This window comes from Vipera berus (assembly GCF_964194415.1).
Source record: "Vipera berus genome assembly, chromosome: 7".
Lineage (NCBI taxonomy): Eukaryota > Metazoa > Chordata > Lepidosauria > Squamata > Viperidae > Vipera > Vipera berus.
Window position 1 is genome coordinate 24,299,439 of NC_138209.1, and position 15,475 is coordinate 24,314,913.

Sequence of the window (15,475 nt, forward strand, 5' to 3'; positions counted from 1 at the left end):
GAAGTGGTATACAGTTTTGAAGTGATTTCATTTAGCAACAAATCTCCAGATCCATTTTCCTGCAAAGCTTTCTGGTTCAGAAACTGCTTCTCAACACGAGAAGGATGAACCTAAATGTGCAACCCAGCTGCCCCAGCCCTCCAATCCTGAGGTTATTCTTGGCACATTTGTTGGAATGAAAGAATAGGTTCTTGGAGATGCATAGTTTTCAAAGATTGCAAAAAAAACTATTCATACACAGGATAAGAACCATTTGAATGTCAAATTTATTTTTCATGCATTTGGTCTGATATTTGTAACGTGCAGACTAGCCGGCAGAAATCATCTTTGCTCCAAGTATCCCAATTATCTCTCTGAACAAACACAGTGAACCAGAAATAGCTAAATCAGATGTGTATGTCCACTGCCGCCTGTTTGCTCGATATGCAAATTGGAGTGGATTCTTGGGGATTACATTTGGCTTTCTGTGTGTAGGGGGGAAAAAAACAAAAGACCGACATTTACTGTCTGAAACAGACAGAGAAAGAAGAAGAAAAGAAAAAAAGCTGTATTTGCAGCTTAATTTTTTCTCTCTAACCACTTGGAATGACAGAGTGTAGAAAAACTGAAAGTAAAGCTCATCAACTTGGAAAACCCAAATAGAAAGATTTAAGAAGGACTTTTCCCCCCCAAAAATCAAGAATGTGCACTCCCCCACCCCACCCCGCACAAATACATGAAGTGGAAGTCCGAGGAGACTCCTGCTCATAAAAGAAACTAGATGAGAAAGGTAAAGGTAGTGACGAAGCTTCGGAGTTTTGATCAGCTACACCTCTCTAGCAGTGAGCTGTCTTTTAGAAAGCTGCTGACGGAGCTTTGGCACTTGATCATCTCCAACTGCTGATTAACACAGCACTGTTTTATATTTAACTCTGACCAGAGCGGGAGGAGTTGGGGGTGGGGTTGTGCTGCTTATAAGGCAAATAGAAGCAGCTACAAAGTTCTTCTACATGCCGTTTCCTCTTTCTTGTCTCCTGAACCGATTCCTGCTTTACCAATCATTTTCCTTTGGAAAAAATCAAACTTCTTTTTTTGTCAACTGTCTGACAGAGAACTGAGGGGAGGGAGAGAGGAGAGAGGCAAGCAGAAGCAGATGAGAAGGAAAGAGGAAGAGACAACTTATTAAATACATTGGAGTCCGTTCAGCCAAAGAGAGAGAAGAGAGCAAGCAAGCAACCGCACTATTGCTTAATGTGTCTGTTTTAAGTTTGGTAAGCATAGTGGGAGATGCAAGGAATGGGCATTGAAGATAAGTCATCCAAAATGCATTGCATGAAAGGCAAGCACGTGGCCATCATTTGTGGAGTGGTAATTGTGGTGGGCTTAATTTTGGGACTCGGATTAGGTTTAGGATTAGATACTGAGGCCTGCAATCCTCCAGAAGTCAATGGGGAAGTGTCAACAAAATCACCCATATCCAATACTCCAGATGTCACAAATCCTTCAGGGAGCAGTGTTTTTTGCAGTGCCAAAAATGATGAAAATGGACCCTGGACAGATTTCAGGCTGCCCAACTATGTTCACCCAGTTCATTACGACTTACACTTGACTCCTGAGATGGAAGCCGAGGTGTACACCGGAATGGTAAATATCTCCATCAGGTTGGAAGAACAGACAACCAAGCATTTGTGGCTTCACCTGAGAGAAACAAAGATCACGGAAATGCCTCAGCTCAGGACATCCTCTGGCCAGATCATTGAGATAAAGCGTTGCTTTGGATATGAGCCACAAGAATATGTGGTGATAGAGGCAGAAGAAGACTTACGTCCTAGCAACTATTTCCTGAGTATGAAGTTCAAAGGCTATTTGAATGGTTCCCTGGTTGGATTTTATAGTACAACCTATGGAGAGAATGGAAAGATCAAGTAAATCTCTTTTAACATTTTTTGCACTGTTATTTTTTCACAAGGCTATTCTCTCTTTCTCTCTCCATCTTACACCTTTTTTTCCTCACCACAGAACTGTGGTCTTTCATATACTGTGTGTGTGTGTGTGTGTGTGTGTGTGTGTGTGTGTGTATATATATATATATATATATATATATATATATATATATATATATATATATATATATATATGTATGTATGTATGTATGTATGTATGTATGTATGTATGTAGGTAGGTAGGTAGGTAGGTAGGTAGGTCTTGGTGTATTCGGGTCTTTTCCCGTGTAAGATTGAGAGTGTCTTGGCGACATTTCGACGAGGTCCCACTCGTCATCTTCAGGCTGGTGTCTACAGCTTTGTGCTTGTGCGAGCAAAGCACACACAATCTTACACGGGAAAAGACCCGAATACACGCCAAGACCTACATACCTATACCCGTGAAAATCTACGAAAACTATATATATATATATAAAATATTAAGGAACGCGACAACGGGATAATGATAGCTACAACACGGAGATGGTCTGGGAATATGGTTTATTTTTGCTTATGAATTTACCACATATTTACAAAGGCAAGAAAATAAACACATATCTCTTGTGCTTTTGTTCTATAAAGTTCTTTATCTTATTCTTAATTTTACTTTTATATTGTTAGGCAGAATGTTCCAGGACAGGAAACATATGTCTGGTAGTTTAATTTAAATTACTATGATATTAGAAGTGAAATTCATTATTTATACAATGATGGCCTTATTTTTGTAGAAAATACATCCAGGAAGCCTTGCGTTGTTGTTGTTTTTTTCTTTTAATGCACAATTTCTTCCCTTTGTTGCCTATAAAGTATCTTGATGCATAATGGTTTGGTAATAACATGGCAGCATCCAGATTAAGAGTTGACTACTGTTAGACATGTAGAAATGTTATCAGTGGAATGTTATCTAGTGGAAGGCTAGATAGGAATCTGGTTGTTGCTTCTCATCCTCCTAATCACAACTTCAAAGGGCAGCTGTTTTTGAAACAGGACTTTGGGAGTAGGGGTGTCCATTGGTTGTGACACATGATCTCAGACTGAGAAATCTCAGCATCTCAGTCCATATACGGAAATCCTTTTTGTTATTGGTTTTAAAATAATAACAGAAAGAAAAAGAAAAGGAACAACATAAAAAACATTTATGATAGAAATATATATATATTGTGACAGAGAAAAAATACATAAAAGTGCTTTCTAAAAAAAGTAAACAATGCCACAAGAAAAAGGAAAAAAACATAATATGATATATCATAACAGCAAACAGTTATGATTCTATAAAGATAGTCTTCAAGTTACAACAATTGAGTCCAAAATTTATGTTGCTAAATGAAATATTTGTTAAGTATGTTTTGCCCCATTTTACACAGTTGTTAAGTCAATCACTGCAGTTAGTAATGCAGTTGTTAAGTGAATCTGGCTACCCCATTGACTTTGCTTATCTGAAGGTAATAAGAGGTAATCACATGACCCTGGGACACTGCAACTGTCATAAATATGAGTCGGCTGATAGGCATCTGAATTTTGATCATGTGACTATAGAGATGATGCAATGGTTGTCAGCCTGAAAAATGGTCATAAGTCACTTTTTTCAGTACTGTTGTAACTTTGAATGGTCACTAAATGAACTGTTGTAAGTTGAGGACTACATGTCCTTATCTAGTACAAATATCACTCAAGTATACACATATTTCTAATACATTTATATAACTATCATGTTTTAACCTATTATATTTTGTAAAAATGAGTCCCATGTTTTATTATATTTGTCTAGGCAAGTCTTATAGGTACTCCATTCATAGGTGTCAAAAGCAATCAGGTCTTCAGTCCATTGGGCGTATGGGGCCATATGTTTATCTTTCCAATGCTGCAGCAGCAGTCTTTTGGGCACAATAAGGCTACAGGAAATCCATTTAAAATCCATTTTCAACCCAGCTATTGCCTGGTTGGCAAATTCCTGTTCTAGGTATGTAGTTTAAGAGAATATTATTCTCTGAATTTTTTAGCTTTTGTCTCTGTGCTCAAGTCATTAAGGCTTTGAGAAATACTCAGGTTTTGAAAGAGACTGCTCCAGAGAGCTGAACTAGAATTAATGAGTGGAAATTGCAACATTAGGGAAACTTCAAGCAAGAGGTGTTAGATTATGGAACAGAGCACTCCAGGGACGACTTGTTTAAGCAAAAACTGGACAGCCATATGTTAAGGAAGCTGTGGTTGCAAGTTCCCTGCTGCAGGGAACATAATTCTATCTTGCAGGTTTTCATAACATGCTACATTGTCTGTAGAAATTAACAGCATAGAGAACATTGTTTCCAAAAGTCTTATAAGCTATTGTTTAATTGGAAATTCATTTCATCACAGTGAATGTTACTTATTTTCAGGGAAAGTACAATATATATTAAGTTTTGGAATTTTTCCATTTTTCCAGTTCTTTCCCAATCTCATAGTCTCCAGGTGTATGACTACAACTCGCATCATCCAGTGCTATTTGCCTGGAAGAGTGACAGTTGTAGTCTGAGTGAGTTTCAGTCATTCCCATATTTAGTCAGAATTGTAAGTAGGGAAACAGTGTGGACTGATGAAGCAATGTTGGTACTGACATAGTCATTCTTTGTATCTAAAGCCTAGAGCAATCTGAAACAAATATTTTTGCAAGGACTGATTGAGATATACACAATATGTATTGTCTTCTTTGACCATATTTGTATTGAGATGATAATAGAGGCTTTGAAATTAGATTTTTTTTTTCTTAATAAAATGAACTTTAATGAAGTATTCAGAAGAATAGGTCAGGCTGAAAATTGTATAGGTCGCATGGTGCCACAAGCTCTACAAAGATCCTATTGTGGATTATCATCTCTCTTCCGAAATGCTGTAGAAATGCCTTAAATTGTACTCTTAATATTCCTATAAATTTGTAAGGCAGTTAGTTAGCATTATCTGGTTCCATCCATGTACTCTTTCAACTTTCATTACAAGTCATAAACTAGTCTATATTTTGTGCAATGGTCAGAGATTTGGAAATCAAAAGAAACTCTGAATTCTATGACTGCAAGAAGAACTTTAGAATAAAAGATGTGAGTCAGGATTGTGGGCACAGAATCGTTAATGCAGAATGTTAACTAAAAATAATAAAAAGTCAGGATTGCTCCCATTGTACACACTCAGTGTATGTGTGGCCAAGTCTCTCCTGCACGTGATAATTAATGGATTATATTAAGAGACAGTAGAAGAGGGAACATCTGTTTTATGATAATCTGCTAAATAGATGAAAAGGGGTTGATAGGCAAGTTATCCATTTGTTGATCTTAGTCTTCCTTTCAAAACCATTAAGGGATATGTACTTAGTAACAACACCAGTAAAGAATCCTTTTACCCTAACAAAGCTGTCATATATTTGAAAGTTAAATAATGTAAAAACGTGCTTTCACCACATTTTGGTATGTACTAATGGATACTTTGGAACATAATTCTAGTTTTGTCTACATCAGCCTTCTCTAGCTTAGCACCCATCAAATGTATTGAGGCTGCAGCTCTCATTATCTGCTTGCTGGGAATTCTAGGAGTTGTAGCGTAGGGAAAGTCTGGACAATATTATTTGAGAGATGGTTTAGAACTTCAGGTGTTTCCCCAAACCAACTAAGAGATACTGCTTAGCCAGTCAAATGTAGCTACTTGGGAGTTGAAAGAAATGTACAGCCACATATATTTCTTCTCTATTTAAAATATCTATTTGATATTTTATCTATATGATTTAAGCATACATCTATTTATATGTACACATGGTAAGAAATAAATTGAAAAGTATGATTAATGTGATGGTTTGTGCTAAAAGACATCAGTAACAAGGACATGGAAGTTATCTGAAGCAGAATGAAAATAATGATATCACAGAGTGCCCCCAAAGTATGTGGGATTATGCTAATAGGAAGCATGAAAAAGAATGCTTTTTGGAATGATGAAGTAAAAGAGGCTGTGGATGATGAAAAATTTCATATAAGAGAACAACTGCTGAATAAAAAATAAGAATGAGAAAAAGATAGGTTTGAACACAATCAGCATTTTTTAAAGTAAATTGTATTTTAGTTAAGACCTTTCCAATGTCTACAGCATTACTTCGACCTTGGAAATGGCACAGCATTTTTATGATCTATCTGTACTATTGTTATCTACTCCAAATGTAATTTCTAATTCACTTTCTAACAGGTCATTGTTGGGATTATAGCTATATAGCTATAGTTCGTGTTGGTGCCTGAATTTCCAAATACATTATTGTATTTTATCAGGAAATGATGAAAATCCTAGCTACATGTTCTAATCAAAGTTTTAAGTCCAGGTTTAAATTGATAAGAATTTAAAGAACTCAAGCCAAGGATCCTGACAAATTGATTCTTAATGAAAACTTATAAAGCTTCAGAGAAATTATAGTCTATGATTTTTTCTTCTTTATTATTTTTTCTACATTTGTTTGAACCTCTCTTACTTTTGTACAGTTGACAGTATTTGCAAATATGTGGTTTAAAAATTACCAACACTTGGAATTAATTAATTTAAAAGACACACATGGCTGTATGTTCTCATCAATCAGTTGCTACAATTGGCATTCTGTACAAAATGCTGTTAAGAAAGCATAATTCAACTTTACATGAAAATGTTTAATATTAATTTTGGAAACAGTTTTAGTAACAGTTTACCTTGGTCACTTAAATTCTCTACATATAAATTAATATAAGAAACATCATCATACCAACTTGTTTCAATAGGTTTCTGGATGAACTTCTGCAGCTCAATATTCCAGTTTAGTCACAAATGCTGTTAAATTGTATTTCTTGAGCAATGGACAAAGATAGACAAGGGTACTCAGAGTGTATATACTTAAAGCACTTGAAAGACCTTAGCACCTGGTTTTTTTACTGCAATCTTATTTCTTATATGTGTTGATCAATCTGTCTCTCCATCCAGCCATTCATTCTCCATCTATTGTGATCAATGTGTATTGTAAATTAGTAATATTACTTTTATAGAATTAACTCTTTGTCTAATTTGGACCTGTGACATAAGCATCTGATATCCTTTTTTATTCAAATTAAATAATTAAGTAATGAAATAAGTCCTTATTCTTCTAAGAAATTATTCCAAATATCCCTGAGTAATGTTTTAATGCAATAATTTTCATTCTTTTCCAAAGATACATAGCAGCAACTGATCACGAGCCAACTGATGCACGAAAATCATTTCCTTGCTTTGATGAGCCTAACAAAAAAGCAACATATACGATATCTATTACTCATGAACATGACTATGAAGCCATATCAAACATGCCAGTGGAGGTATATATTCAGACTGTTTCTTGTTTTTTAAAATATCTGTCTGACTATCTGTTTGTCTATCTAACTATTAATATATCCTGCAACATGGATCAATATGTTAGTATATTCTTTCACAATCTGATTCATTTATGTGTATGTAAAACACTTTTCCCAGGGAACTAGTCAGACTACAGTTTGTGCATACATGCTGTCTCTCTGTGTGTGTGAGTGTGTGTGTACATGTGGGGCTCTAATCATAAGTGTTGTGTCTCTGTGGGTGCATTTATGCTTTCCTTCTGTTGCATTTCTGTGCTTATGTATATAAATATACAATAAGAGGTAGAGGGCGGGTTACACATTTTTACTTTGCTTCATGAGACTAGAGTGGAAGAGATTGGCAGCATTCCCAATTGCCTTTCCCAAAGGCATTTTGGAGGAAATTTTTCCAAAACATTTTTTCCCTTCGGATTCCCTAACCCAATGTTTCTTAAGCTGGCCACCTTTAAGATCTATGGAATTCAACTCCCAGAATTCCCCAACCAGCTTTGGCTGGCTGGGAAATTCTAGGAGTTGAAGTCCATACATCTTAAAGGTGTTCATGCTAAGAAATGCTGCTCTAGGCATTTTGGATCCAGTGGCTACTTTCCAATTTGATATTTCTTTTCTTGGCTTTTCCCACAGCCAATTTCAACCTCTCTGTGTACAGTTTTCAAAGAATTGTCACACTATGTGTTGTTTCCTTCCAACATTCCAATGTGTTGGAAATAATAGAATAAGAATGACACAATATCTTTTTCATATTAGTACTAAGGCACAATTTCCTCTGAATAATGCAATCTCTGGAAATGCCACAATGTAAAAAGGTAGGATCCAAGGCATAACTGTGTGTGACTATATGTAGTTTATTTATTTCAGTTGTATTATTTCAGTTATATATTTATGCATACAGATTGTGTGTTGCATTGTGGCCAATTCACTCTTGCTTTATAGCTTTCAGATTTCCTCTTCTCAATAAGTATCAATGGGTATTTCTGGTATAATTTTCTATAAATAGGGAGGAATATTTCTTCCTCTTTCTTGCACACAAAAACACCTATTCAATATCATCAAAAGAGGTGCTTACTTTAATGCCTTGAGTGACTATTTACCTGGAAATAAGGTCATTTGAGCTTAGTGGAATTTGTTTATCAGCAGGCATGTTTAGGTAATTGTGGTTGCGCTCCATAACCTATTTCTAGAAACAAAAAACTTATGGTTTGCGTATAGAACTTTTATTTTTAAAATAATGAAATGAAGTTACTTGGAAGACTTGATTCAATTTCTGGAAGCTGGACACTTCCTAATCACTTTTGGAAATTGCCTATTAACCATCTTCAGACTATTTAAGATCTTTGAAATGACAAATTTGAAAAGTCTTCATTTGGGTGAGTTTATCTGCAATTCTAAGAAGAAAGATAAGATATAAAGCTTATAAAGATTTAAGCTTAAATTAAAATTTTGAAATAAACAGCAAAAAGCTAAGTAAGGTTTTAATCTAAGAAAAGTTATAAAAGGATTAAGAGTCTGGATAATTTGGAATATCCATTTTTAATATAAGATTTTAGAATTAACTTTAAAAAATAAACAACCTTCTGTGGGAAACACATTTGTTTTGGCTACCCTGGATGTTGCAAGTCATAACAAAAGATAAGCGATGACTTTAGAAACTAGAGATTAGAGGGGACTAAAGATTTAAGCAGGATTTAAAAAAGGACAAGTCTGTTCTTGATATTAATTAATGGTGGATCTTATAATATGACACAAAATGTTATAACTGAGAAATATTTACTGAGGTCTTTGAAGAATGAAAACAGAAATTAGTAATTACAATATCAACACTGTTAGTCTACTTTTGTGGATAGACTATGCCTAAAAGATGTAATGAAGAATTGAGAGAAGTGGAACACATTTTATCTGACAAGACAGAGAAAGCATAGAATATTGAAATATAAAAGATAGGCCAAGAGAATCCTTTGAAAAGGGTACTTTATTGGATGTACAACAGAAACCGGCTGAAGTTTCTACTGGATCTACAAAAGAGGCTTGTTAAAGCTTTGATGAAGTCCATGTGACAGAATAAAGACAAGTAAAATTCTACAACAATATTTGATTGAATTAAAGTTTCAATCTGTTGAAATAAATTACTGGTTAGTAGTAAAGGAAGGAATATGCAATTGGTTTATTGATCAAGGTTAAAATAAGACTTTCTTTCTTTCTTTCTTTCTTTCTTTCTTTCTTTCTTTCTTCCTTCCTTCCTTCCTTCCTTCCTTCCTTCCTTCCTTCCTTCCTTCCTTCCTTCCTTCCTCATGGTCCTGGGAATCATTTATGGCCTTTTTACTGACTATGATTGAAAACTTTATGTTTTATGGATTGCTTATAGATAAGGAATGAGATATGTGATGAAGATATATCTGTTTAAAAGAGTTATTAATTTGTTTATACTTGTGATGAAGGTTGCAAGTCATTTCTTTATATTTTTCTTTCTTTTTTGCTCACTTTTTATTCTTGCTTTCCATTCTCCTTCTTTTTCTCTAAGTTTAGTTTGCATTAGTTTTAACTATGGCAATTAAATTTCTTAATAAAAATTATATTCAGAAGAAAAAAAAAATCTTGCAAGATAGTAAGAGCAATCATGTAGGAAAATTCTGCTCAGCAATATTCTAACAACAAAAAAGATAATTTGGGTAAGGCTCACCATAAATGGGATGCAGAAATCTAGAGGACAACAAGATGACAACAAAAAGATACAGAAAACTGGATTAGATGTAGTTCTATAGTACAAGAACATTAACAATGAAAAATATTGAGTTTCTTGACTTCATTCTATAAATAAATGAATCCTAACAGACAAGTATTTACTTTACAGAAATGCTTCATTTGTAATTTATTTTTTTCACTCTTTTATTCTCCAGAAAACAATTTCAATAGATAACAAATGGACAAAGACAATATTCAAGAAATCTGTCCCAATGAGTACTTACTTGGTGGCCTGGGCTGTGCACCAGTTTAAATATGAAGAAAGAATTTCATCTCGTGGAATTCCAGTAAGTTCTTTCTCAAGGACATTTTGCTTTGCAAAATGAAAAGCAAACAATAGTTTTACCAAAAGTCATATCCTAAGTAATTTTCCCATGCCTGGTTTTCTCTGTCTACAAAAAGAGATCATATCATTTTCTGCCAAATTCTCCCATTTCACAAAGTTCTCTTACATCATGTTTTAAAGCTTTAGTAAGGACTTTGTAGTTTTGAAGCTTACCTTTCTTCTAATTATGTAATTATGCTATATTTTGAGAAGATACTTGAAGCTATTTTTTTAATGTAAGGCTCTGAATGAAATAATGTATTGTTACATTATTTCGCAATAATGTCAAATAAAACTTTAACTAAATATAACACCCCTTCATGGATTACTGCCTTGTCGTGGCGAAGGGGCTTGCGTAATTCAATGAAGCTATGAGCTATGCCGTCCAGGGCCACCCAAGACGGACAGGTCATAGCAGAGAGTTCTGACAAAACGTGATCCACTGGAGAAGGAAATGGCAACCCACTCCAGTATCTTTGCCATGAAAACCCTATGGACAGTACCAAAAGGCAAAACGATATGACGCTGGAAGATGAGCCCCTCAGGTCGGAAGGCGTCCAATATGCTACTGGGGAAGAGCAGAGGGCTAGTACTAGTAGCGCCAGAAAGAATGAAGCGACTGGGCCAAAGCCGAAAGGACGCTCAGCTGTGGATATGTCTGGTGGTGAAAGGAAAGTCCGATGCTGTAAAGATTTTTTCTCCATAGGAACCTGGAATGTAAGATCCATGAATCAAGGAAAGCTGGACGTGGTCAAACAAGAGATGACAAGACTAAACATTGACATCTTAGGTATCAGCGAACTAAAATGGACAGGAATGGGTGAATTTAATTCAGATGACCATCAGGTATACTACTGCGGGCAAGAATCCCTCAGAAGAAATGGAGTAGCCTTCATAGTCAATAAAAAAATAGGAAAAGCAATACTGGGATACAATCCTCAAAATGACAGAATGATCTCAGTTCGAATCCAAGGCAAACCATTCAATATCACAGTAGTCCAAGTCTATGCCCCAACCACCGGTGCTGAAGAGGATGAAATTGACCGGTTGTATGAAGCCCTACAGCACCTTATAGAACTAACACCCAGAAATGATGTCCTTATCATCATGGGGGATTGGAATGCTAAAGTAGGAAGCCAAAAGATAACTGGAATAACAGGCAAGTTTGGCCTTGGAGTACAAAATGAAGCAGGGCACAGGCTGATAGAATTTTGTCAAGAGAATACGATGGTCATAGCAAACACTCTTTTCCAACAACCCAAGAGACGGCTTTACACATGGACATCACCAGACGGTCAACACAGAAATCAGATTGACTATATGCTCTGCAGCCAAAGATGGAGAAGCTCTATACAGTCAGTAAAAACAAGACCAGGAGCTGACTGTAGCTCAGACCATGAGCTTCTTGTTGCAAAGTTTAGGCTTAAATTAAAGCAAGTAGGGAAAAGCGCAAGGCCAGTCAGGTATGAATTAAATCATATCCCTGTTGAATATACAGTAGAGGTGACAAATAGATTTAAGGAATTAGATCTGATAGACAGAGTGCCTGAAGAACTATGGACAGAGGTTCGCAACATTGTACAACAGGTAGCAACCAAAACCATCCCAAAGAAAAAGAAATGCAAGAAAGCAAAATGGCTGTCTGAGGAAGCTTTGCAAATAGCTGAGGAAAGGAGGGAAGCGAAAGGCAAGGGAGAAAAAGAAAGATATGCCCAATTAAATGCAGAATTCCAAAGAATAGCTAGAAGAGATAAGAATGCCTTCTTAAATGAACAATGCAAAGAAATAGAAGAAAACAATAGAATAGGGAGGACCAGAGATCTTTTCAAGAAAATTGGACAGATGAAAGGAACGTTTCATGCAAAAATGGGCATGATAAAGGACCAAAATGGCAGGGACCTAACAGAGGCAGAAGAGATTAAGAAGAGGTGGCAAAATTACATAGAAGAACTATACAAGAATGAGCTTAACGTCCCTGATAATCACAATGAGGTGGTCACGGACCTCGAGCCAGACATCCTAGAATGTGAAGTGAAGTGGGCCTTAGAAAAGCTGAGCAACAACAAAGCTAGTGGAGGTGACAGTATTCCAGTTGAGCTATTCAAAATCTTAAAAGACGATGCAGTAAAAGTGCTACACTCAATTTGCCAGCAAATTTGGAAAACTCAACAGTGGCCACAGGATTGGAAAAGATCAGTTTACATTCCAATTCCAAAGAAAGGCAGTGCCAAAGAATGTTCAAACTATCGCACCATTGCACTCATTTCTCATGCTAGTAAAGTCATGCTTAAAATCCTACAAGCTAGACTCCAGCAGTATGTGGATCGAGAACTACCAGAAGTACAGGCAGGATTTTGAAGAGGCAGAGGAACTAGAGATCAAATTGCTAAGATACGCTGGATCATGGAGAAAGCTAGAGAGTTCCAGAAAAACATCTACTTCTGCTTCATTGACTATGCTAAAGCCTTTGATTGTGTGGATCATAACAAACTCTGGCAAGTCCTTAAAGAGATGGGCATACCAGACCATCTTATTTGTCTCTTGAGAAATCTATATGCGTGCCAAGAAGCAACAGTGAGAACTGGACACGGAACCACTGATTGGTTCAAAATTGGGAAAGGAGTCCGGCAAGGCTGTATACTGTCGCCTTGCCTATTTAACTTATATGCAGAGCACATCATGAGAAAAGCAGGGCTAGATGAATCAAAAGTTGGAATTAAGATTGCCGGAAGAAACATCAACAACCTAAGATATGCAGATGATACCACTCTAATGGCAGAAAGTGAAGAAGAACTAAAGAGCCTCTTGTTGCGGGTGAAGAAGGAGAGTGCAAAACTTGGGTTGAAACTAAACATTAAGAAAACCAAGATCATGGCATCCGGCCCTCTCAATTCCTGGCAAATAGATGGGGAAGAAATGGAGGTAGTGACAGATTTTATTTTCCTGGGCTCCAAGATCACTGCAGATGGGGACTGTAGCCAAGAAATTAAAAGACGCTTGCTCCTTGGGAGGAAAGCCATGGCAAATCTAGACAGCACACTAAAAAGCAGAGACATCACCCTGTCAACAAAAGTGCGTATAGTCAAGGCTATGGTCTTCCCAGTTGCAATGTATGGCAGTGAAAGCTGGACCATAAGAAAGGCTGAGCGCCAAAGAATTGAAGCCTTTGAACTATGGTGCTGGAGAAGACTCCTGCGAGTTCCTTGGACTGCAAGGCGATCAAACCGGTCAGTCCTAGAGGAGATCAACCCTGACTGCTCTTTAGAAGGCCAGATCCTGAAGCTAAAACTCAAATACTTTGGCCACCTAATGAGAAGGAAGGACTCACTGGAGAAGAGCCTAATGCTGGGAAAGATTGAGGGCAATAGAAGAAGGGGATGACAGAGAATGAGGTGGCTGGATGGAGTCATTGAAGCAGTAGGCGTGAGCTTAGATGGACTCCAGAAGATGGTAGAGGACAGGAAGGCCTGGAGGAACAGTGTCCATAGGGTCGCGATGGGTCGGACACGACTTCGCAACTAACAACAACAACAACAAAATATAACACATTGTGGAGAATGTCCTAATATTCATCTAGCAGCCTTGAAAAGAAGCCACTCCCTTCTGGGAACCAACAAGCACACTACAGCCTACTAGATAAGTGTGGTGATCTGACACAGCAGATGGCAACATTTAATCACATTTGACTAATCATCACCCCCTACTCACCCCCATCCCCCACTTCCACTAAGCAGACTCTGCCCTGCTTATTATTTGGAGGGAGAAAGCAATAAGAAAGTCTAGGCGAGGTTGAAAAATTGAGAAATATCTTAGAAGAAGACAAAAACTATACAGGGATGTGCTCTTGTGAGCTCTACTCAAAGGAATATTTATTTTAAATGCTTTGCATCTTTTCCAAAGGAGAACCAAGTCCTAATTTTAGCCTAAACAATTCTGTATGACTGAGGTCCAGATATTTTCATGATGCCCCCCTACTTGAGAAACAAAGCTTCTCCCTGATGACACCTACTCCTGCAGCCTTCCAGAAGGGAGCTACAATGGAATTCTTTGATGGGATCTTAAAGTTATTGTTTGCTTCCACATAGATTAAGTTTGGTTACAATAATAAGGTTATTGTTGCTAATATTTTATTATCCAACTAATACTGTTGCTTATTTTTTTAGAATAGGATATTTTATTTATTTATTTATTTATTTGGATTTATATACCGCCCCTCTTCGAAGGGACTTGGGGCGGTGTACAGGGCAATTAAAACACTATAAACAACACATAATGTATAAAAATTAAAATGAAATTAAATCAAATAGCCCTAAACAATAAACACATTCTAAAATATATATTTTTTAAAAAAATTAAGATCTAAAATCCCAGTCCCTCAGTCCAGGCTGGCAAGTTCAAATAGCCAAGTCTTCAGGTAACGGCGAAATGAGCAAAGGTCGGGAGCCATCCGGAGCTCAACCGGAAGCTGATTCCAGAGGCCAGGCGCGCCCACAGAGAATGCTCTCCCCCTGGGGGCCACCAGTCAACCTTCCCTGACCGATGGCACCCTGAGGAGGCCCTCTCTGTGGGAGTGCACAGGGCGATGGGAAGTTAACACCAGCAAAAGGTACTCCCGTAAATAACTCGGACCCATGCCATTTAGGGCTTTATAGGTCATCACCAGCACCTTGAATCTCACCCGGAAGACAACTGGAAGCCAATGCAGCTCGCGGAGCAGAGGTGTTACATGGGAGTATCGGGAGACCCCCATCACAACTCGCACGGCCGCATTCTGCACCAGCTGAAGCCTCCGAGTGGTATTCAAGGGCAGCCCCATGTAGAGAGCGTTGCAGTAGTCTATCCGAGAGGTCATGAGCGCATGAGTGACTGTGCGTAGGGCATCTCGGTCCAAATAGGGCTGCAACTGGCGCACCAGGTGAACCTGGGCAAAAGCCCCCCTGGTCACAGCTCCTATATGATCTTCAAAATTGAGCTGTGAATCAAGGAGGACACCCAAGTTGCGAGCCCTATCTACAGGGGGTAACACCTCACCCCCTATAGATAAAGATGGAATAGAATGGACAACCCGAGATGCCGGTATGCACAGCCAC

The 15,475-nt window shown here is 37.4% G+C and overlaps 1 protein-coding gene across 1 annotated transcript in view; it reads left to right on the forward strand.

Moving 5' to 3' along the window:
* Positions 1 to 999: 999 nt before the first annotated feature.
* Positions 1,000 to 15,475, forward strand: part of ENPEP (glutamyl aminopeptidase) — a 46,842-nt gene continuing 32,366 nt past the window's right edge. Inside the window, exons 1-3 of the mRNA XM_081332880.1 lie at positions 1,000 to 1,904; positions 7,144 to 7,285; positions 10,216 to 10,347. Coding sequence (XP_081189006.1) covers positions 1,267 to 1,904; positions 7,144 to 7,285; positions 10,216 to 10,347 — 912 coding nt within the window. The 5' untranslated portion in view covers positions 1,000 to 1,266. The remainder of the gene's footprint in view (positions 1,905 to 7,143; positions 7,286 to 10,215; positions 10,348 to 15,475) is intronic.